At 42.0% G+C, this 22431-nt stretch overlaps 4 protein-coding genes and 1 long non-coding RNA gene across 5 annotated transcripts; 1 reads left to right on the top strand and 4 right to left on the bottom strand.

Annotated features, from left to right (window-relative positions):
• Positions 1 to 6656: 6656 nt before the first annotated feature.
• Positions 6657 to 10974, top strand: fhl2a (four and a half LIM domains 2a). The gene is made up of 6 exons (XM_049728655.1): positions 6657 to 6777; positions 8392 to 8566; positions 9281 to 9455; positions 9542 to 9711; positions 9787 to 9973; positions 10456 to 10974. The coding sequence occupies exons 2-6, from the start codon at positions 8411 to 8413 to the stop codon at positions 10605 to 10607; spliced, it is 840 nt and encodes a 279-aa protein (XP_049584612.1). The 5' UTR covers positions 6657 to 6777; positions 8392 to 8410; the 3' UTR covers positions 10608 to 10974.
• Positions 10975 to 11327: 353 nt separating this feature from the next.
• On the bottom strand, positions 11328 to 12775 carry c8h2orf49 (chromosome 8 C2orf49 homolog). The gene is made up of 4 exons (XM_049728660.1): positions 12613 to 12775; positions 12287 to 12450; positions 11577 to 11838; positions 11328 to 11456 (listed from the first exon to the last, which is right to left on the bottom strand). Exons 1-4 carry the CDS (start codon positions 12739 to 12741, stop codon positions 11400 to 11402), a joined length of 612 nt encoding a protein of 203 aa, XP_049584617.1. The 5' UTR covers positions 12742 to 12775; the 3' UTR covers positions 11328 to 11399.
• A 575-nt stretch (positions 12776 to 13350) lies between these two features.
• On the bottom strand, positions 13351 to 15467 carry gpr45 (G protein-coupled receptor 45). The gene has a single exon (XM_049728725.1). The coding sequence runs from the start codon at positions 15407 to 15409 to the stop codon at positions 14249 to 14251; it is 1161 nt and encodes a 386-aa protein (XP_049584682.1). The 5' UTR covers positions 15410 to 15467; the 3' UTR covers positions 13351 to 14248.
• A 54-nt stretch (positions 15468 to 15521) lies between these two features.
• On the bottom strand, positions 15522 to 16842 carry LOC125973751 (uncharacterized). The gene is made up of 3 exons (XR_007483288.2): positions 16647 to 16842; positions 15855 to 15956; positions 15522 to 15550 (listed from the first exon to the last, which is right to left on the bottom strand). It is a non-coding gene; the product is annotated as an uncharacterized lncRNA (long non-coding RNA).
• Positions 16843 to 20233: 3391 nt separating this feature from the next.
• Positions 20234 to 22431, bottom strand: pou3f3a (POU class 3 homeobox 3a). Its single transcript, XM_049728685.2, has one exon. The coding sequence runs from the start codon at positions 22071 to 22073 to the stop codon at positions 20772 to 20774; it is 1302 nt and encodes a 433-aa protein (XP_049584642.1). The 5' UTR covers positions 22074 to 22431; the 3' UTR covers positions 20234 to 20771.

Below are 22431 nucleotides of genomic sequence, written 5' to 3'. Positions count from 1 at the left end.
CACCTCCGTATCTGAGGTCTTAATCGGAAAAGGTTGGAGTGCCCTCACAAGGTTTGGTTACTAAAGCCTTGTTGCCGAGGAAAGTTAGCAAGAGAATCCCCTTGGCTTGTGCTTGATTACAAAACAAAAACTAAAAAGCCAAATTCATCTGGCACGTCCTCACTTATACTCGGAGGAGAACATATCAGTCAAGTCAGAGTTACACAAGTCAGCGCTCTACTTGCGACGGCTTCCCCCTGCCAGGATATCCAACCCAACCTCCGCCCCCCATTTTATATTCCTCGCCTTTCACCTGCTGGAGCTAAAAGACGGCAAGTGAGTGGGGGCTGAAGCTATAGTTACAAGGTCCAAGGAACTGGAGGTCTATTTTGACCAAGGGGCGGCTGCCTTTAAGCCCACCTGACTGGAAATGATGATGTAGAAGGAACTCAGCATGACTCCTGGGCAATGTGGGCTATTCTGTGGCCTGCAGGCTAGTGAAACGTGACTCAAGTGGGATGCATTTTAATGGGATAGTATTTTAAAGCGTGCATTCACATTCACGCCAATAGACAATTTGGAATTTCAACCAAGGGAACATGCTTGTTTTAAAATATGGGAAGAAGGATGAACACACATCTAAAGAGGAAAGACGGCATGCGGGTTCAAAGTTCATTCTTGCGCAGCAGATGTGCCAATCACTCATCGACTGCAATTTCTAGTAGAATGCAATGTATACCAGATTACCGGTTATCCATCTTTGGCAAACATACAGTAGTAAATTAAGACTAATTGATTCCGCCACTTGTAATGAATATAATTACCGTATTTTCCAGACTATAAGCTGCAGTTTCTTTCATAGTTTGGCCAAGGGGATAGTAGTTTCTGGCTGGTGCAACTTGTACTCCGGAGCGACTTATAGTCCGGAATATACTGTAAAGTCTCCACGTGTTTTCAAAAACTGCATTTCAAACAGGAAAAAAAACGACATGGTCATCAGCACATTTCTAAAATGGCTGCAGCTGCCACAGCAGAGCCATTAAACATGATGAGGAAACAGAATCTTTGGTCTTCCTTGTAAATACTTTGTCAGGATGTAGTGGTGCGGTATGGATGTTTTTTGAGGCAGCTGCGCTGTTCAGTCATCACTGATTGGGATTCATTAGTACATCTTACATAAATGAACTTAGAAACAGTGACTCCACTTGACTGCTGTTTATTGGCAAGCAAAAATTCACACCATTTTGTGGAACTCATAATCACCTTGACCTCCAGTCAATATTCCAAAAACTTGCTCGTTCACTGAAGACTCAAAATTTTCCATAGAGACTAAGTGTGAATGTTTGTTTGTCGATACGTACCCTGAACGACTATCAACTAATCCAGGATGCACGCAACTGCTCACCCAACGTCAGCTGAGATAGGCCCCATCTCATCCGCAACCCTAAGCGCTCCAGAAATTTTTGGGATGGAACGTTGGGTGTACCGTATGTCAAACTGGATTCGTTTTAAAACCTGGACCTCATAAGTAGTATAAAAAATGTCCACCAAGACAAACAGGTTTTAAAATCAACTTGTAACTCAATATTCACTTTGAAATATAGGAAATATGAGGACAGACAGTCACCCGAGTCTGTACGCGGACATCTGTGGAAACAGTGGCAGCGAGCATGTAACACCATATACTGTATATTTAGACTGAAACTGAAGCATCGAATATAGAGTAATGTTTGCTTGACAACTTCATACCCAACTGTGCTTTTCTCTCTAGTGTCACAGAAAACAACCTGGGTTTCAGTTTCTGATCTTGCCTTTGGACACTCGAGGCCTGGTAACTGCGAGAGGCCACGGCAGCTGCTATTGCTATGCGACGGGTAGAGTTGGCCAGATAAACACACTCGGGAACAGAGGGCTCCGCTTGTTGGCAAGACAAGTGAGTGTCTTTCACTCAGTCACTGAATTTAGAAAAGCTTAACAGTCAAGCATCAACAGAAAGTGACTGCAGGGTGCCAAGTTCTACCCTCTAGTTACTATGTCAATGTGGTTTACACCCACCATTAGATTAGTTTTCTTTTGCACGTCGGACATTTCAGCACTTTAGTTACCATGCCCACTGTGGTTACTACCCAAACAGAGAGAGCTATCCATTGGTTATTTTACAACTTTGACATGTTTTGATAAAGACTTAGCCATTGTGGCTAGCGCCAAGGTTTAGGTATCCTGCCACATTGGTTAGTAAACCAACAAAAGGTGTAAGAAGTGATGATGAATACGATTTGCCTAATTGTAAAAGTCATTTTGGAATGTCTTCGGAAAATGAGGGTTAACGTATACCTTTAACACACAAACAGTCCGGTTTTTGCATTTATTTATTTATTCATTCATTCATTTATTTATTTATTTGTTCGTTCGCTCGTTCGTTCGTTCTTTTATTTATTTATTTATTTATTTATTTATTTATTTATTTATTTATTTATTTATTTCTTCATTTATTCATTCATTTATTTAATTTATTTATGTGACTGTGTTAAAAATGACCTGGGCAATTATTCTATTAGGCTCAGGATATAGGGTTTTTTTTTGTTTTTTTTTACTTTCACTTTTGGTAGTATGTCAAGCTCTTCAAGTTTTGTTCCAAACCACACTGCTTGGTGCAAACAGGACAACGGCATAAATAAAAGCAGTAAATACATTTGAGACTATTAGTTAAGTGCTCAATATTGAGCTTTTCTTGTGCCCAAGATCCTCAAGTTTCCTATCGAGCAAAAAAGTTGCAATAGATGGTGATTTATCCGACCATTTTGTCCTCAGTAAAAGTGGACATGTAAAACAAGTCACTGGGACAATCTTTCAGCTGCTTGCCATGAAAAAAACAATCATGCATGTTGAAACGTACTTTGCACATAAACCACGCACAAGCTATTCTATCTGTAGTTCAACACTTCAGGTTTATGTGTGTACAGTGTTTATGTGAACAAAGACAAGTGATTTTCTAAATAAAGGCTCGAGTTGAAACACCCCACTAATCTTTTCAGGGATTTAGCTGCCTGGGAACACAACACCAGGTTAAATGTGTGCAGATTCGCCAAGTCAGATATAGACTCGTATCACCACGATGGCAGCGAGAGCAAAATCAGGCTTGGTCAATATTTGACTCGACAAGAGGTGACAAATCGCTATGATAATCTGAGAAAAATGCTTTGGGATCAAGCGTATGCTCTGGTGTTACAAATGATGTTATTAAGATTCCTATGAAGGCTAAAGACTACAAAAATGTGAGGAACATTTGATCTTAGATACAAGCCGTTAGAGGGTCAGGGATGGTGTTGCTACACCGAGGCTGCTGGGGTGTTTATAACCCAGTCAGAAATCTCTGGACCCCTTCAGCATTATACGTATGTGAAAATATATGGGGGCAGCCGTGATGAAGTGGATACGATCGTCACCTATCACCCCAGGGACCCCAGGTCGAGACTATCCACAGACACACAGCTGTTGTGTCCTTTGAGCAAGACATCAATCCCCAAACTGCTCCACCGGGTGCTTAAGCACCACCCCGAACATATTTTGGTGCAGCCTTAATTCCAATTTGAAGTTTTGGTATAAAATATATTTTCTCCTTGAAACAGTGATTTGATGCCAGCCATGTTGGCCTTGATTAATGACGCTTACTGACATTTGGGCCTTCATCAAAGTCTTATGACATTCATAAGAAAAATTGGTGCTGTATTACTTTGAGCATAATTAAATTAAATATTGGAATCCAATGACATCCGAGTTCGTCAAGTTTCATTGATTTTGGCTTGGAAAATTGGTTAGGCTACTTAATAAACACGTGTTTTTCTGTGATGACGCCGGAAAGTTGGCACCACTAGAATAAAAAGGCAAAAATTTGTGTAATTAATCCGATTTCAACCCAATTCAATTCTGGCTCTGGTCACTAAGCGGTTCTCTTGTCCCATGAGCCTAAAAAAAATCCATCCTCCATCAGATACAATTGCCCTTTGAGCGACCTTCATTATGACGCTCAAGTTGGTCCCGGGGATCCATTTCCTGTGTTCGTAGTTTTTTTTTTTTTTTCCAGGATGCTCATTTTGGTCCTCGGATGAGTTGCAAGGATTCCAGTGCAATTGGTCTCCTGCATACCAATGATTAGCAGTCCAAAAAAAGACAACGGGGTCCGTCTTTCCTGACCTTTCCACGCGGCCTCTTATGTTGGCAGCGCAAGGACGCGTCGAGCTGAAGCATCACGAGACAGCTGCACTTTTATCCCTTGGACTTCGGAGCTGAGCTGGACACCAAGGAGGGGTCATTATGGGCCAGCTGAATAAAAGTAATGGGACATTTTGCCAGACTTTTCTGCAAGACTAGAATCTCCTATTTGGTATAGGCCTGTTTGTATGGCGATTGCATGTGAATTTGTTTTTTATGGTCTCTGATTGGACGAGCAGGGATTCCCGACATCACTCCCGGAGTCTTGCTACCATGGGGTACACTAGCAACTCGGTCTCGTACGCACCTCCGTACCGTGAATATATAGCGGCGTTTGCGAACAATTTTAAGATTAGTGATTTGTTAGCATAGCATTTGGTTCGTTTCTTTAGCATAGCTCGTCTTAATATAGAAAATATTTTGGTCGGAGTTTCTGCTGCTGTCAATCACTTGCCAGATCACGGCTGACCCTCTGACCCCCCATCCAAGTCAGGTAACACCCCCGTTGTGCGCCGTTTTCAAATTTTAGTGAAGGGTGGAGTAACAATTTGGTAGGGGGTCTTCTTTAAATAGTTCACAGCTGAGCCCATCTGCAAGCATGTAAGAAGCACGTAAGAAGATAAAACAGCATGTTGTCTGTGACACACTTTTTTGAAATACCCAACGAAAAATCACATTTCCTCCATTTTCTTGTTTTATTGATAATACGCAAATTTGATTTATGATTATATTTCATTGGGAAAAACAAAACAAAACCTTTTATTCGTTAGATTACAAATTATTTTATGTGCTTTTTTTAATTTGTATTGTTAATTCATATGTTCATGATTAAACATGATGGCTTGGCTGTTTTTTTTTCCCTCCTGTTTAGTACTTGCATCGTCCAAATACCTTGTGATTTTCTTGTTTAACAAAGACATACAGTTTGCATGGAAAATATGCTCCATGTCTGTCACACAAAGAGTAATCCAATCTATTACTAGTCATGTTCTCCTTAATAAGTACAACATGCTGCTCTGTCTTCTCTTCAACCATCTGCCTTCAATTAGGGAGTCAAAAATACTGAGTCAAAGAACATGGCATCCTGTTTGTCCTACTCTCCACATTTGAGTATAATTTTACGATGCATCACTTAATATACACTGTCTTACTTTGATTTCAAGCATACATTGTATATAATCATGGTTTGTTTAAAAAAAAAATGCAATTAAAAGTGACAGCCATAATTAGCCCACCCACGAAAACGTGTTGATTCCAAAAATCAATGCTGATTCTGCAGAGTAATTCTTGATTCCACGGCTAGAATGAAAAAATTTGAATTGAAAAAATAACCTTAAAGGACTTGCAATAAAGCACATTAATGTAATAGTGAATATGAATTATGTTAAGAAAATCACTCATTCATTCACTCAATCACTCATTCGTTCATTCATTTGGTCGTTCATTCACTCATTCATCTTCTGAACCAAACACTGAAATATTGTGGTTACAAAATCCTCAAAATTGTCTTTGCCTGTCTTCGGCAGATGTCTTTAATAACAGTAAATTCATTTGAAACGTTTCATATCAAAAGTACTTGTGGTATCGGTACTTGGTATCGGTATCTGTGACAGGTCAAGAGCTAAGTACTCGTGGCGGTACTAGTCTGAAAAAAAAAAAAAAAGCATGTAATATAAGCAAGCCATCGATCAGTCAATTCACGTAAAATAAATACGAACACATTCAGCTGTAAAGACCCCGTTTTTGTCTCCTCACACAAACTAATCTCTCCGAGGTGCACCACAAATAGAGCACTCGGAGCTTAGTCGAGCACTGCTGACGTGTTTCTCACTGGAGGGAATCCAGGGCCCATCGGGTCAGGAAAACCTGAGAGAGAGCCATAGAGGCTTTGGCTGAAATAACGAACTGGGATGCGTATGCACTGTGCAGGTTTCAGCGAGAGGGTGAAGAAAATAGCGCTATAATTTGCCACCATGCGGGTATCTGTCATCACCAGGCCTGAATACGAGATCCGATGCGTTGGAGGTTTCGGATTGTATGTGTCTTCCCCAGTGAGTGGAGGTAGAGACAGATGAGACATATGAGTGGAGATAAGGGGAGGGGGGTGACAATCCTCTTGGTTAGACCCTCGACGCTTTGGATGGTGTCCTGTTTCATGCAACAAATAATGTGAAGTTGCGTAATAATGTGCAGGCGTTTGGATCATTGCCATTATTTTTCGAGGAAAAGATGAAATACAATATTTGATTAAAACGCTTTGCAAAGATTCGTGAGAATATTTTGCATTGTGATGGGGACCGTAAACTATCTGAGTGACTGTAAAAGGCCACATGGTTGACTCCGGGAGTCGGTGAGTGAATGGGCGGCCTCGGGTTTATCTCTGAGAAGCGCTGCTTTATTTATAGATCTAAAAAAAAAAAAAAAACGACAACCACCGACCCACCCACCAACTCTTAATGTTGCTCCTCCCCCATTTTCAATTAGCCCTTCCTGGGTGGAATAATGCAATTGACTAGCGATCTCCCAGAGAGTCTTGCCTCAGTCTGATCCAGACTCCGCACAGGCACAAACTTCTCACACAAGAAGGTAAGACCGATCTATCCATCATCTGCTCATCCCCAATCATCATCTTCATCCACCCCCCCATCAATCCTTTCATCCCACCTCTGTGGTCTTGTCACTATTTTACCATCTTTCTCCTTCACCCACCTTCGGGCAGCAGCCTCTTTGATTCTTCTCATCCTAAAAGTAGTCAACCGAGAGGCCGCTTTCCACTTTTAATTCCCAACACCTCTGAAGGCATCAGGCCTTATTTTGTCTGGTACAGATAGTGATCTCATGGACACGTTTGATTTAAAGTCTTGATTGATCATTGAGGTCATGCCATTCATGAGGCTGGAGATCAGAATTGAAAATCAAAAATTGATATTGCAATGTCCAACATATCTGAATATCACCAATACTGTTTGGCAATAATATCATATCGTGAGTTATGGTATGGGCAGTTTTTTTTGTGAGGGGAAGCAATTAATTTTGGATTTTATTGTAAACGATTTTACAAGTACACTTTTGGTGAAATGTTTGGAAAAATACGTCTGGTATAGAAAAATAATGTTACTGTATGGGCATCAGTTTTCATGGTCATTTGGTTTTTCCTTTAGTTTTTTTGGATTATTATCATTATTATTTTGAAATAATCAGATTATTAGCATTGGAAAAATATCGTGCTAATATCGTACTGTGATTGCCACCCGTAGTATGTAGGCCTTAAGAACAGTTGGCTGGGATTTGCAGGGATAGACCTTCAGGACCCACATGATGGTTCATCATCTCACTGGCTTTAGTTTGTCCACCATCAAAGGGAGCCCAACTATCTGGGAAACAGCTGTCCACCGTTTCGAACTGAGCCCGCAGACTGTATTTGTAGCACTTCAGATTAGCTGTTTTTATTTTTAGGCAGCAGATAAATTCTTGTGTAAGCTAGGTGAGTCATGGTGGGCAGCGATAGACAATAAGAGAATGTGGGCGGGGGGGGGGGGGGGGGGGGGGGGGGACGGAAAGATAATACCGTTCAGCTTTGGAATATTTTCAGAAACATCTTGAGTGTTTTTGATGATTGAGTGGGACAAATTTTAGAGTTGGGAAGTTATTTTCTTGGATCAATAGAGAGATGGGATGAAGCTCAAAGCAGGACACCAAACAGCCTCGGATAACTTTTGATCACACAATTTGAAAAACCTAATTTTTATCTTTGAAAAGAATATCCCGCTCTTGATTTAAATCCATACTGCTCGCCGAATGACAAAAGACACAGGTGAGAGAACCAGGGTGAGCAGCTGTGGTAGTGAGTAGCCATTTTTTTTTCCAAGTGCCATTCAAGCCACTTATACACACGGTGACAAGGGATACTCCAGTGTTGACAGCTGGAGGTTACTTGATGGATGCATACAGTATAGTGGGGTGACTTGGTGGTATGCAGAAGTTGTGTGTGTGTATGTGGTGGACCCTCGCTCGCTCGCTCACACACACACCAAGTAGACTAGCTTATTTATAACCTCCTTATTTGGAGCCAGAACAAAATAGGAGCCTGCTGAGAGAGAGAGAGGGAGAGAGCGAGAACTTTGAAATGTTTAAAAGCATGCCCAGTAACAATAGATGACCTTTCACTCTCATCTCTGTGTTTTTCTTTATAATCCCAAGTGATCAGTGGTGGGTGAAAATGAACGACCGCTACGACTGCCACTACTGCAAGGAATCCCTGTTTGGGAATAAGTATGTCCTGCGAGAGGAAAATCCCTACTGTGTAAAATGTTACGAGAGTCTGTACTCCAACTCTTGCGAGGACTGCAAGAAACCCATTGGATGCAATACCAGAGTGAGCATGCATGTGGAAACACATAAACACATACTAAGTCTGCTCATTTTTAGATGGGGAGGGCAATATAAAATTCTATATAGCTGGGTTATATATTTATATATATATATCATATATATATATATATCATATATATATATATATAAATATAGCTGGGATATATATATATATATACAATTCTTACAATATATATATATATATATATATATATATATATATATATATATATATATAAATGTAAGAATTGTAATAGATAAATGGATTCAATATCAAATAATTTTCTCTTTTATTTTTATTTATTCTTTGAGTACAATTAACAGTTTTCAAAGTGTTTTCAAATATTGCTAAGATAACTTGGGGTAACTAAAGGCAGCACAATTGACTGGAATTTCTCTTCATTAATTTCAAATTTTGCCAATGTTGATTAGTTAGTTAATTAGTTCATAGTTAGTTAGTTCATTGGCAAACAACTGTGAAAATATATGACACCAATTATCAGAATTAGAAAAGTGAGAAATGTTAATGAAAGTAAAGGGTGACTATTGTTCTAGACAAATCTTTTTAATATTGATATTATTGTTATTCACGCACAAGTAGTAGATCCAAAACCTATTTTATGAAGAGAAACAGCCTCATCTGTTGAATCTGGTGGGATACTGCATCCCCACTTCATCTTGCCCAACACATCCACTCATGAACCCACTGTCCCACCAGGATCTGTCTTACAAAGACCGCCACTGGCATGAAGACTGCTTCAAGTGCTTCCAGTGCAAGCGCTCCCTGGTGGACAAGCCCTTCTCCACTAAGGACGAGCAGCTCCTGTGCACTGAGTGCTACTCCAACGAATACTCCTCCAAGTGCCACGAGTGCAAGAAAACCATCATGCCTGGTGGGGACGGAAATAAAAACACTGTATCGACACCCTCCTAGGTTCTCTTTCTCATCTTGGCCGTTTTTGTTGTTGCTGCCCTGAAGGCTCCAGGAAGATGGAGCACAAGGGGAACAGCTGGCACGAAACCTGCTTCACCTGCCAGCGATGCCAGCAGCCCATTGGCACCAAGAGCTTCATCCCAAAGGATAACCACAACTTCTGCGTGCCCTGCTACGAGAAGCAGTTCGCTATGCAGTGTGTGCATTGCAAGAAGGTAGGGGGGGCAGAAAGTTCTCTTCTCAAATAACATATCGCCAGTTCCATAATGCCACACGATGCTCTATCTCAGCCCATCACCACTGGTGGCGTGACCTACCGTGACCAGCCTTGGCACAAGGACTGCTTCCTGTGCACCAGCTGCAAGCAGCAGCTGTTTGGCCAGAGGTTCACCTCCAGAGACGACTTTGCCTACTGTCTCAACTGCTTCTGCAACCTCTACGCCAAGAAGTGTGCATCCTGCACCACGCCCATCAGCGGTAAACAAATCAACTAAATACATCCCCTCCTACTTTTTTTTTTGTTTTTTTAAATATAGCTTGTCCTCATTAAGTTGAGCAGGAGTCTCCACAGCTCCTCCTCCTTCTTCTCCACAGGTGCCCTGCAACAATTTCTTAGGTCTTAAAAGCTAGATTGATTTGATTCAGAAATATTTCCCATAGGAAATCATGGGAATCATATAAAATAAAGGGGAAAAAATATATTCTTATCTCCACAGCGAATCCATTTTAAAAATCTCTTTGAAGGGGAGAATTTTCCCAAAATTTTCAAGGAAGTTTTGGGAAAATACAATGGAATCTCTGAGGTCCCAAGAAGCTTCAATATTTGAGCCCTCAATGAAAAATGATTCAAATCAAAATTGTACTAAAAACCGATTGAAGCCATGTTTTTATTTTATTCAAAAACAAAATCAGGTTGAATAAAATAAAAGCATGACTCAGTGCAACTTTTGTTTTTCCAGGCCTCGGAGGCAGCAAGTACATTTCTTTTGAGGAGCGCCAGTGGCACAACGACTGCTTCAACTGTAAGAAGTGCTCAGTGTCCCTGGTGGGCCGCGGCTTCCTGACCGAGCGTGACGACATCCTGTGCCCGGAGTGTGGCAAAGACATCTGAAAGACGCCGCTGCACGCATAATTTGCATACACACACACATAAAAAATGCTCATTGAGCATACGCGGCACACGCTGCAGTCTCGTTACTCCATTGGGGTACGGCATAGCTACTGCAGTATATGACAAGAACCGAAGAATAACGCTAACGATATAACTACTTGCATGAACGTAGAGGACATGTTTGAAAATATGAATTATTGCGCAGATTCGACATGAACTCAGATTGCACGCTTCTAATGTTACTAATCTTTTTGTTGCATGGATTCGCCTCTGTGCCACTTGGTGTTAATGACTTGTGTAAAATGTAGAAATGCATGGAGTCAGATTTATGAATTTAAGAATGATCCAAAATAAAGTGTTAACAAAAGCATAGCGTCGCTCGTTCATACTATCTGGTGCCTTAAAAAATGTATTTTTGTGAAAAATTGAAGAATTAATGCTGACAGTGAGCCATTTTATTAATTCCATTTGAGCTACTTGGCTGTGGATTATAAAATGACAACGTTATTACACTAAGTAACCACATCACACACACAAAACAAAACACAAGCTTGCAGAAAATGTCAGTACAGAAATATATAAAGTATTATATATACACACACTCGCCAATAACACATGCAAAACGCTACATGAAGAACTACTAGATGATTTCAAGTGCAAAGTTGTATTAGCCCCACCAGCATCACATAATAGCGCATTACCAGTGAGATGACCAATGAATTAACATTTTTAAAATGTTTATTTGTAGCCAACCTGTGAAATCACACTTAGCGCGTCTTGAAAGGGGTGACGTCATGGCCATGTCACATGCTGAATCTTTTTCTTCACCTCTGGAGACATTGAAACACCCTGAAGACAAAAATGATCAACAATGAAAGAACATTCTGGAACAGTTATATCCACTGTATGTCTAGAATGACTGGAATTCCAAAACACGAATAGTCCAATAGCATAATTTATGGTTCTTACAGAGCAGTTTGCTTCCCGCTTTAGGCTTGCTGTGTCAGGGCAGCGTGAAAACTTCTGGTTGGAAGAAGACATTGACGACGATGATGATGATGGTGACAATGTAGATGAGCTGCCAGATAAACGACGAATGGGGTTGGCCAGATTTAGCGCCGGTGGGGGTTTTAGCCTGTCGGCCACTCCTGATGACGACACTGTACTCATTTCCGGCTTCTTGATTTTTGCTGAGCCATAGGAAATAGAATGAGAGGACCTAAAGTAGTCCCTGGAAAGAAAGGAACGGCACAACCAAGCATTAGAGAGAAAGAGTCAACTGTAGCAAACAATCACAGCTAAGCTAGTGAACGCCATGATCAAACTTAGATAGAAGGTGAACCGTGAGCTGGCGTATAAAAAAACAAAACAAAACAAAAACAGTGAGTTCATATAAACTGGGCTATGGTCATGTTTTTGTCTCTAAATTGTAAAATTACACTTCTTGTTCGATTCATTCATAGTTTATTTTGCATGTTATGATAATTGGTTATTTGTATATTCATTACTGACACTTTTTCTCATTTCATTGTTTTGAATGAGATGGTGGCTAGTTTGAAATTCAAGTCAAGTTTAAATGTGTCTCTGGAGATATAATCCTAGCGCAATTCTGTTCCCAGACCTTGCTACACCTCAGTGTGATCCCCCCAGCTTGAAGGTGGATTGGTAGGGCGACTCACCTGTCCGGTCGCAGGCCGGCTGGGGCTTGTTTGCCTCGAGTCTTCGCCATCCTCTTTCCCCAGCGGTTGTCGGGTAAAGTGCGCTGAGGTCGCGGGATAACGTGTCGTACGTAGAGGTCTACGAGTTGGTTCCGACTCCCGCAATCTTTGGAACTTATCTTTTTCTAAGCCATAAACACTGGTGAGACCATCTTTTAAGTACGAACATGACCAGAGGAGATGCATTGAGTTTTTTGACAAGTATGCTAACGCGACTGTTTCGTTCCTCAAACTAATTCATTAATTGAATTGCAATGTGAATGTGTCGTTTTGATATTATATCTCACCTCATTCAAAATCAACTGAAGAAAATCTTGAGACAGCAATTCAGGGTGTAGTAAGATATCCACGTCCGAAGCGTGAATAGCTTTGCCGGCTAATTCACAGGAGGTCGCCATGTTGGTATTACCCAGCATGCTCCGCGTCACTGTCGTCTTCTTCTTTGATCGTTTTAGGCTGCAAGACTGCCCTCTTGCGGTAGCCAGTCAAAACAGCAGCAGAAAACTGAACAGTCCCATAGTCCACTGAAAGATTTAATCATAAAATCATTCTCAAACAAGGGTGGGCAAACTTTGGAGCTCAAGAGCCACATTTATTTTGAAAATGGACAGATGCCGGTCATTCTTACACGTGGTAATTTTTTTTCAAATGTTTAATGTAAAATCATATCTAAAATACTTTGTTTTACTGTAAACCAATACTTTATTTACGAAAGTAAAATAAATATTTTAATATTTCTTTAATATTTATATTAAATATTTGTATTTAATATTAATATATGTTTAATATTTTTGTCCAATAGGAAATCAAAACACCATTTCAATTGATTCACAATTATCCTCACTCTGCTAAGTTCACCTGCTTCAATAGTTTTCAGTCAAGTGGACACCCGTAGGAAACGTAGGTCTATCGTATCCCAGCAACATGGCAATATATTCACATCATCTGACAACGACACTGTTTACATTGTGCAAGTGGATGACCTCAATGTTTTGTTGTATTTTTACCACGACGTGCACCATCACTCCTTTAAAAATCATCTTTATTCGTCTGTTTCTGTTCTTGCTAATACATTATGTATCCAAGTACATGTTTACAGCTTAATAAATGACATTGTTTTCCTGCACAAATGTTTCAGAACACCATTGGACAATAATCACATTTTCCCCCTTATTTTTTATTTGAAACATGGAATCATGGAAACTGAATGTTTGATGGAATACAAGTAGTTATCTTAACAGATTTTCCAATATTTAAACTTGTAATTAAGCAGCCAAATAAATCTTTTGAGAGGCACTAAGTACAGCCAATCCTAGCCAAGGATTCTTAAGAAGGAAGTCGAGCCTAAAATTTTCTTTGTGATAAATTTAGGTTCTGTGCAGACTTACAAGTCAGAACACAGTGTTCAGATTAATATTTTATTTGTGAAATATGTAATTAAACGGGTAGCATTCACCTGTTTTTATCTATCTCAGGGCACCGCCATTTTGCAAAAGCTCGACTTCACCCTGGACTGGTTGTCAGTCAATCGTGGGGTGCACACAGAGACACACAACCATTTACAATCACATTCACACTGTATGTATCTACAACCAAGTCAGTGTCTCCCAAGCAAGATTTTCCCAGTCAAAATAATCATATTCAATACTAAAAATCACTCTATTAATCTAATACTCATCCCTTACCACCACTGTGACTCAACGTACAAAACGGCAGCTCATCGACGATTGTTCACAAACGAGAGAGAAATGTTTACGTTGGACAATATGAAGTTGTGTGAAGCTGCCAATATGAAGGAAACATTTTGGACTGGGCTATGAATGACATAGCCCAGACCATTTTTTTTTACTTCACACTGGCAGTTCCACACTTCTGTAAATCTGAGACAAAAAAAAAGTTGAATCCCAGGACAATTTGTGTCCTTCATACAGCCGACTGAGTCTCGCTGCAGACGTAGATGTTGCTGGGTCGCACTCTCCTTCGGCTGCGGCCACCGACCCTGGGACACAGGCGGCAGCTTTTGGGAAAAAACTCCTGGCAGGCTTCCCGGAACTTTCGGATCCTCCAACAGTAAATGATTGGGTTGAAAACTGTCTTCAGGTAGCTGAGCCACAGAGCACCGATGCTGATTGGGTAGAAATTGGGGCTGAAGTAGAACTGGCGGCTGAAGACCGCCAGCAGGCTGACCACGGTGTAGGGCAGCCAGCACACGGAGAAACCCACAAAAAGGATGAGGATGGTAGTGAAAGCCCGGGTCTTGAAGCTCATGTCCACCTTAATCTGCGGGGGTCTCTGCAGACCGATGAGTCTCATTTTGCTGACTTGGTTGAGGGCCGGCAGGCAGGAGGGCTCGCTGGCGTGGCTGTGGACGCGTAGGGTGTTGCGTCGCACCGTGTTCAGGATACACATGTATGAGTAGAGCATGACCGAAAAGGGGGCGAAGAAGACCGCCACCGCCAAGAGGACGGTGTAAGCGCGATCGGCCACCGACTCGCTGTATCCCAGCACGCACTGCGGGACCCAGACCACCCCTGCACCTGCCGTGCCCGTCCTCCAACCCACGATGGACGGTAAGGACACGCACAGACTAAGCAGCCACGAGCCCGCGATCAAAACCTTAGCCCTGTGCGGGGTCAACTTGTCCTGACGCTGCACGATGATGAGGAAGCGATCCACGCTGATGATGAGAAGTATGGAGACCCCCTCCAAGACAAAGAGCCAATAAAGCATGATGGAGGCGCGGCAAAATCCACTCCCGAAGCTCCAGCCGGTGCTCCCCAGCGTGACGGCGGTGAAGGGCATGCAAAGGAGCGAGAGCATAATGTCGGAGAAGGCCAGCGTCGCCAGCAACAGGTTGATTGCGGAGCGCATGGCCGGTTTCTGGTAGACGATCAAACACACGATGGAGTTGCCCAGGAAACCAATGGTAATCATGAAGATCATAATAGCGGCCAAAGTTACACGCAGGGTGACCGATATGAGAGGAGTTCCAGGTTCGGATGGTGGACTACTGGTGGCCTGATTAGCATCGTCCGGCTCCATGAAGTCACATCCTTCCAGCAGGCTTTCATTGCAAAAAGCCATCGTGGCACTTTATCAGCAAATACTAACGTGGGTGAAGTGTGAGAGCTCTGTCAAAGGCATAGCATCCATCCATCCATTTTCTGAACCGCTTAGTCCCCACGGGGGTCGCGGGCAAAGGCATAGCAAGAGTTTGTAATCCATCTGGAACACATAAAGAAAATAGACCACACTTAGATTAGTCAAGAAATTGTAATTGGTCATAAAGGTCAAGGTTCAAAATCAGGTGAAAAACCATGTGATGTCTCCCAGCCAATCAATAAACATCATACAAAAAAAAAAAGCAAGCTGTTAAATTATTTTGTCCAAAACTGAAGATCTAAAAGAATAGATGCAGTCACATGAGACAGATGTGCATCTCAGTGGCTTTGATTCGGTTGATTATTAACAGTTGAGCCAGCACCTTCCTTCCTCCCACCCGTTACACAATACGTGTCATTTCTCACACCTCCAGACAATCGAAGATGCTTCAGGATCAGATCAAATCCGGATGAGACGTCGAGGCGGAGCACAAACAGGACGTGGCTGTTACCATGGTGGATGCCAGCATCTGGGAGGAGAAGGAAGAGACGCTTATAAATATGAACTGTTAAGCACATGTGTCAAAGTCATTTACAAACGGATGCATTATGTAATAATTGAACAAATTCCCAACCTCAATATTAGTTATCACACACCAGAACAAAGAATAAGCGTTAAAATAACATGAGAAATAACAGCTTTGCTATTGCGACATTCTTACACAAAACCCTCTCCAAAAGCGCTGCATAGTTTTGCTGCTGTTGCCACGGCAACAGGATTAGCAGCTCCATGGCAACAAGCATCCCATATACTCGTGTTTCCACGACCAAATATTTTCGATAGCCCAGCCTACTACTGCCAACTTTATGATTACGCACAAGATCACCTGATCTTGTTGGCCACGAACAGTAACTAAATTTATGTATTTATAAATAGGAAGAGCTTGCTTATCATTCATAGGATTAAAATATGCACGTGTGAAATCGCCTTAAATGAGATGATATCTAAAAATGCTGGATAGTATCTAGTAACTGTGCCTACATAAAATGAAGTCAAACACAATAATGCAGGTTTTTTTCTCACGATGGCCTCGGAGGGCCTATTTTGTCTCCGTTTTATCATTTCACCTGGTGGGGAATATGGGGAGTGCAATAGCACCTACATGGACAAATGTGTATTCAGTATATGAACAAATAAAATCAAATAAAAATAGACCCACCTTGAAGTGTTCACAGTGGAGCCCTGGTGACAGCATCCTGGTCCGACTCCTCAGTAATACGTGAAGTGACTGGCATATACTGAAAATTTAAATTAATCACGATGAATAGAAATATCCCGAGGAGAACATTTCGGAGCGGGCTTGGTCGTCAGCCTGCCGCCTGCAGACGATGCAGACGCCACACAAAGCAGGTGGACGCACATTTAAAGGAACAGTGTCTTAAAAAAACTGTCTGTCTGTATTTATAGCTGGCTGACTGGCTCATAGTGAATTATACTTTAAGATATAATTTGTACCAATCACACAGTACTTATGATAAAATATTTTTTTAAACTCACATGCTATGACAATTTTGTCCAATAGATGGCAGCATTACAACATACATATTTAGTTCTGCAAACCCCTGACGATAGGTCACGTGCAAAATAGCATCCACAAAGATGTTTTTAGTAATCATTGACAATTTTATGAATAGTCTTGTTAGTGTTTTTCCATTTAGCTCAGGCACAGTCCTGAATTATCTTCCCTTCATAGTGTAAATTGGCACGGTGCCCATGTGCTGAACGTGCCCACCTCAGTTCCACTCCACTGATGTGACGCATGCATGCATATCACGTCCACTGGCAAGCTCATAGGGAGGGAAAATTAATTTATTTTATTCCACACCTCTATCGAGACGTTGCCACTCCATCATTCTGCTTAAAAGCAAACACTCTAGCCTGCCTGCATGAAAAATGTTTTTCTCCTTAAATCAGAATATTGAGAGTGAAAAGGAAACACACACACACGAGCGGAACAGAGAGTTACATTTAGGACATTTTGCACAACATCGAACTTAAATACACCTCCTGAATCTTGTATTGACACACTGCTGCTTGTGACTTCAGCTCCCAGTTATGAGAGTCAATTTAGATTCCGCGAAAGGTGTTAATCAATGGTAAAACACTCGAGATGGTCAAACATTCTGGGCAATGTGAGAATAATTAACAACATTGGGGAATGTGCAAACCTCAGTGGAATTTTAAGATAGGTGTCTGAGGAAAAAAAAAAAGGCCTGTTTCACAAAATAGTAATCTAGTATAGAGACTACAGTGTACTACAGGGGCCACCAACATATTTGAAACTGAGAGCTACTTCATGAGTACTGATTAATGTAAAGGGCTCCCACTCTTCTGAAAAAACAAACTTGAATAAATCGTCTTTGGTTGTGTTAGCGTCGTTCATCTATGTGGAAAAAATAGATCGTATTTATGTTTTCTCATTATAATTAACAATAATTCAAGAAAGAAGGAGATATGCAGCACTTTATTTCGATAAATCTCTCAAATTCACACTTTTACAAAATCCCCTGGAAATCATAATGTCTCAGCTTGTAAGATGACTTTACATTAGGCCCACGACGAGGGGCAAGTTTTAGCTTTCAATGGTGTTTTCATTCTTCTCCAACTACACTCACAAACAGAGCCGTCTCCTCGACATTCACGTACTTCCTTTACTCTTTCCAAACGCAATACTGATTGCTGTGGTGCCTTTATAGGCAGTAGGAGAAATCAACGCTAACAAAAAATACATCCAACCTAGTTAAGAAATGACCAGAAAAATCACCATGACGACGATTGTGAACACACAGAAAGATAATAAATAAATGGAGCATTACTGAAATATCTGAGCCCGTTGAGACTCTCACACTTAAGACCCGAAAATTGTATCTTGAAAAAAATTCACTCATTGCTCTCGTGTACTGTATGTTGACGTACTCATGCAATGCAAATTAGTCTATTCCAGGTTTATGAAGACTTTTATTTGGCCAAGAAATGTTTAATCAACATTGTATCATTCCAGTTTATAAGAATACTAAAATAAAATGACAGAAATTAGAAGCGGCTCCCAGTATGATACAATGCGGTATTGCGCAACACTTCTTAAAATGCACACTGCATTGGAGCTACAATCCACTTGATAGCCTCACATTACTGAATATACTTTTAAAAGATGCATAACAGGCCAAGGAAAAAAATGATTCATAACCTGATGGTTATTTTTTACATATTGTGTGAGTTTAGTGTGACAGCACAAGTGAAATATTAACATACTGTATTGTTTATTCTTCTTTAGCAGAAACCCTTGCTTCTCGTTGGCTCCACTTCCTGCTTGTCATTGGTAAGTTTCTTTCGTTTTGTTGTGATTAGTGCGTGCACTTAAAAGTGTGTGTGTGTGTTTGTGTGTGAGGGAATATTGATTGGGGTGTGGAAGCACGCACCGCCATAATCCATCATGTGTGGCCAAAGATCTGCTGCCTGGTGTCACTCTGTCACCTTGGCAACCACTTGTGCGTTGACCTGCCAGCTGGGAGTGCTGAACTTTGCTGGCTGGCACAGGAAAGTGCTTGAATGCAATCAGCCTCACATCAAAATGCTGAAAAGACTAGAAGAGCATATTGAGGCAACTTTTTCAGTGCACACAAACATATTACACATAGAAATTTATTTTCGTTGATATTTTTACGCGCAGTAAAACAACAAAAAGAGCGGTTGCGCCGTTGTGGGAGTGAACACAATTTGCTTCCAAGCCAATGGAAATGGCTCCTCTCATTTGCTTTGAAGTCAATGCAGGAGAGCATGGCAAACCCAAGAAGATCACCACTTGCAGATGGTCTAAAGTTGGACTGAATACTTGGAGACCCTCTTCCACCTTGATCGTGCATCCGGGTGTGACCCCCCCCCACCCTCCCACTTTACGCTTTACATTTCCACTGATGTAGCCACTCTAATTTCCCCAGGCAACCCGAATAGCGAATACTCTCGAACCTGCTGATTTTTTTTTAGCTCTCTGAGTCTCTGAAGGCCCAGATCGCTATGACAGTAGGCCAAACTGTGTCCAGAACATTCTGTATCTAGTGTATCTGAATATTTAGTACATAGATGCAGCATGCTCATTTTAGTTTGGGGCTTGCCGCTACCAAAGCACATGGCTAAAACAAGACTGCCGGGGTTGGGGTCACTATTAGGGCCCATTTTATTTTCAGTGGTTGAAAAAAATGATGGATATTTGTGCGTTGCGTTTTTCTGGGCTTTTCTGAGGTATTAATTGTTTTTCAAATTGCATAGTGGGTCAAGTTTAATGCAAAGTCTGTGCTTCCAGACATTTTTTAGACTATGTTCACAGCTCTGTAATTTGTTTGTTTGTTTCCACTCACTTTATATTTATATATCTGGTAGAATGAATATGTTGCAAAGAAACCAATAAGTTTGTTAATCTTGTGCAGTACAAGTCGTACAGTGCTTAGTTCTGCTTTAAGATAAGAAATAATTGTTTTTAAAATTTTTAAAAAGACTGCCCGCGACCCATAATGCAGTTCAGAAAATGGATGGATGATATTTTCAACATTACACGATACATATATTTGCTCACATGCATGCTGTACAACATAAACATATATTTAATTTGCTAGTTTAGTGAAATGCAAACTTTAGTATTTACGCCAATGAACCAAATTCAAATATAACAACATAAGTTTACAGTTTGTGAATTATGGTTATAATTATTGAGCGGTATGAAAGAAAAAAAAAAGCATTTGTACAGCTGCATATAGATATAAATACAGAAAACCTTTCAGTCGGGTCAGTGTACGTGCGCGTGTGTAATAATGACGTTGAACTCATGTGTCGTCTTTCATGTCACTCCAATTTATTAAATATTTAATTTCTTCACTGCAAATACTGTAAGAATAAGGGGGAAATAAATAGTGCAAACACAATAATACTCATTTAACTTGTAAAGGAATGTTTTGAACTAAAAAAAACATGTATTTTAATAATAGATGGAAAAACAATTCAATAATTTGCTTCCACTGTAAATCTACTACCACAAAACACAACTTAATGGGGTTACGTATATTAATTATTGCTTTCGGGAACAAGTCAGTGATAAATTAAAGCAACAAGCCTGTTTTATGTTAATGGTTTTCATGTTTTCAATGTGATGCGTAAAACTTGACTTATGTGTGCTGTTTTGAAATGACCATAGCGGATTACAGGACACACGGGAGCTTGTAACAAAACGATGATTATTAATCGTGAGATAAACAAAGACAAAAAATAAAGCTTGGATAATTTGGTGTCGCGTTCACGTGTCGCTGTACATCCTCTTGCAGTCTATGGAGGGTGGCGGCGTGTCCGCGCCCATGCTGCCCACCTGCGAGTACGCGTTATCCGGGCTTCGCGGGAGCCCGGGCGGCGTCATGCGCTTTTCCTTCTGCCTGCGGTTGCAGAACCAGACGCGTACCACCTCCTTCTCCAGCTGCAGCGTGTCCGCCAAGCCGTTGATCTCTTGCGCCGACGGCTTGGGGCACTTGAGAAAGTGGCTCTCCAATGCGCCTTTGACGCTCACCTCGATGGACGTGCGTTTCTTTCGCTTGCGTCCCTGCGTGGCGATCTTGTCGATGCTGGCCGGGCTGCCGGTGCTCGAGTCGGCCTCCTCCAACCACTTATTCAGCAGCGGCTTCAGCTTGCACATGTTCTTGAAGCTCAACTGCAGCGCCTCGAACCGACAGATGGTGGTCTGCGAGAAGACGTTGCCGTACAGAGTTCCCAGGGCCAGACCCACGTCGGCTTGCGTAAAACCCAGCTTGATGCGACGCTGCTTGAACTGCTTAGCGAAGTGCTCCAGGTCGTCTGAGGTCGGCGTGTCCTCATCCGAGTGCGCCTCTTGGTGATGATGCTGGTGGTGATGCTGGTGCTGATGGTGTGCGTGCTGGTGATGAGGATGATGATGATGGTGAGGATGGTGGTGGTGGTGATGGTGGTGATGAGGGTGGTCCAGCTCTGGGGAGTTCCCGCGTACAAGCGCACCCGCGTGCATGAGGCTCTGGGTGCTGAGCATCCCGTTCACAGTGAAGGCGGCGGGTTGGGAGTAAACGAGGCTCTGTTGTTGCTGGTGCTGCTGGGTCTGACCCTCAGTAATGTTTATGGAGCCTCCCCAGCCACCAGGGTGTGCTTGATGACCCCCTAAATGAGAGCCGCGGTGGTGCAGAGCGGCGCCCGAGTGGATGTCCTCCCTCCCGCTGCCTCTCTTCGTCTCCGGGGGCTGGGAGCTGGCCGGCCACGCAGCACCAACTTCTGCGGCAGCTGCCGCAGCCGCAGCGGCCGCCGCGGCTGCAGCGTGGGGCAACGACGTAACCCACTGGTGGGCATGGCTGAGCATGTGCCCCCCGTTGCTGGACACCATGGTGGCCCCTTGCATGAAGTCATTTTGCACCATCTTGACCGACGGGTCCCCTCTGAAAGCGCTGGAAGACACCGAGGTGACCACACCGTTTGCCGGCTGCATGCTCCCGCCTCTCCTGTCAGAGTGAGCAACCGGGCCGGTTAAAACCCTGCTGCTGGCGAGGTACGGGCTAGAGGTGGCTGTAGCCATCCTCCAAATCATAAATCTGGATTTCTATTTTTTTTCTTGACAGTCGATTCACTCACAAATGCACTATGTGCAAAAAGAACAAAACAGTCCTCGGAGCAAAAACAGCCATTAAAAATAGTTGCAAGAGGACAGCAAAAGTTTCAAAAAAAAGTTTACCCAGTTGAGAATAATCCACAGAACACTTTACAATTCGATCCGTGCCTGATTTTGGATTTGGACTGTGCGTAAAAGTCTGCCCCTCGTCTATTTTTTTTCTTTTTCCAGAACGCGACGAAATGATAAGGTCGAAAACGCCCCGCTGAGTCGAAGCGCATCCTCCACGGAGCAAAGGAGGCGAACATGTGTTTAACTGTGACCACCGCCGAGCTTC

Source organism: Syngnathus scovelli, chromosome 8 (genome assembly GCF_024217435.2).
Source record: "Syngnathus scovelli strain Florida chromosome 8, RoL_Ssco_1.2, whole genome shotgun sequence".
Classification (NCBI taxonomy): Eukaryota; Metazoa; Chordata; class Actinopteri; order Syngnathiformes; family Syngnathidae; genus Syngnathus; species Syngnathus scovelli.
This window is presented reverse-complemented; position numbering and strand designations above follow the sequence as displayed.

Bases quoted from the DNA above. Each gene is read 5' to 3' on its own strand.
- fhl2a (XM_049728655.1), top strand. From the start codon at position 8,411: ATGAACGACCGCTACGACTGCCACTACTGCAAGGAATCCCTGTTTGGG. The intron at 9,456-9,541 runs GTGGGGACGGAA...GCTGCCCTGAAG, and splicing joins CAAGAAAACCATCATGCCTG to GCTCCAGGAAGATGGAGCAC. The intron at 9,974-10,455 runs GTAAACAAATCA...TTGTTTTTCCAG, and splicing joins CTGCACCACGCCCATCAGCG to GCCTCGGAGGCAGCAAGTAC.
- c8h2orf49 (XM_049728660.1), bottom strand. From the start codon at position 12,741: ATGCTGGGTAATACCAACATGGCGACCTCCTGTGAATTAGCCGGCAAA. The intron at 11,839-12,286 runs GTGAGTCGCCCT...CTTTCTTTCCAG, and splicing joins GCCGGCCTGCGACCGGACAG to GGACTACTTTAGGTCCTCTC. The intron at 11,457-11,576 runs GTAAGAACCATA...TTTTGTCTTCAG, and splicing joins AGCGGGAAGCAAACTGCTCT to GGTGTTTCAATGTCTCCAGA.
- gpr45 (XM_049728725.1), bottom strand. From the start codon at position 15,409: ATGGCTTTTTGCAATGAAAGCCTGCTGGAAGGATGTGACTTCATGGAG.
- pou3f3a (XM_049728685.2), bottom strand. From the start codon at position 22,073: ATGATTTGGAGGATGGCTACAGCCACCTCTAGCCCGTACCTCGCCAGC.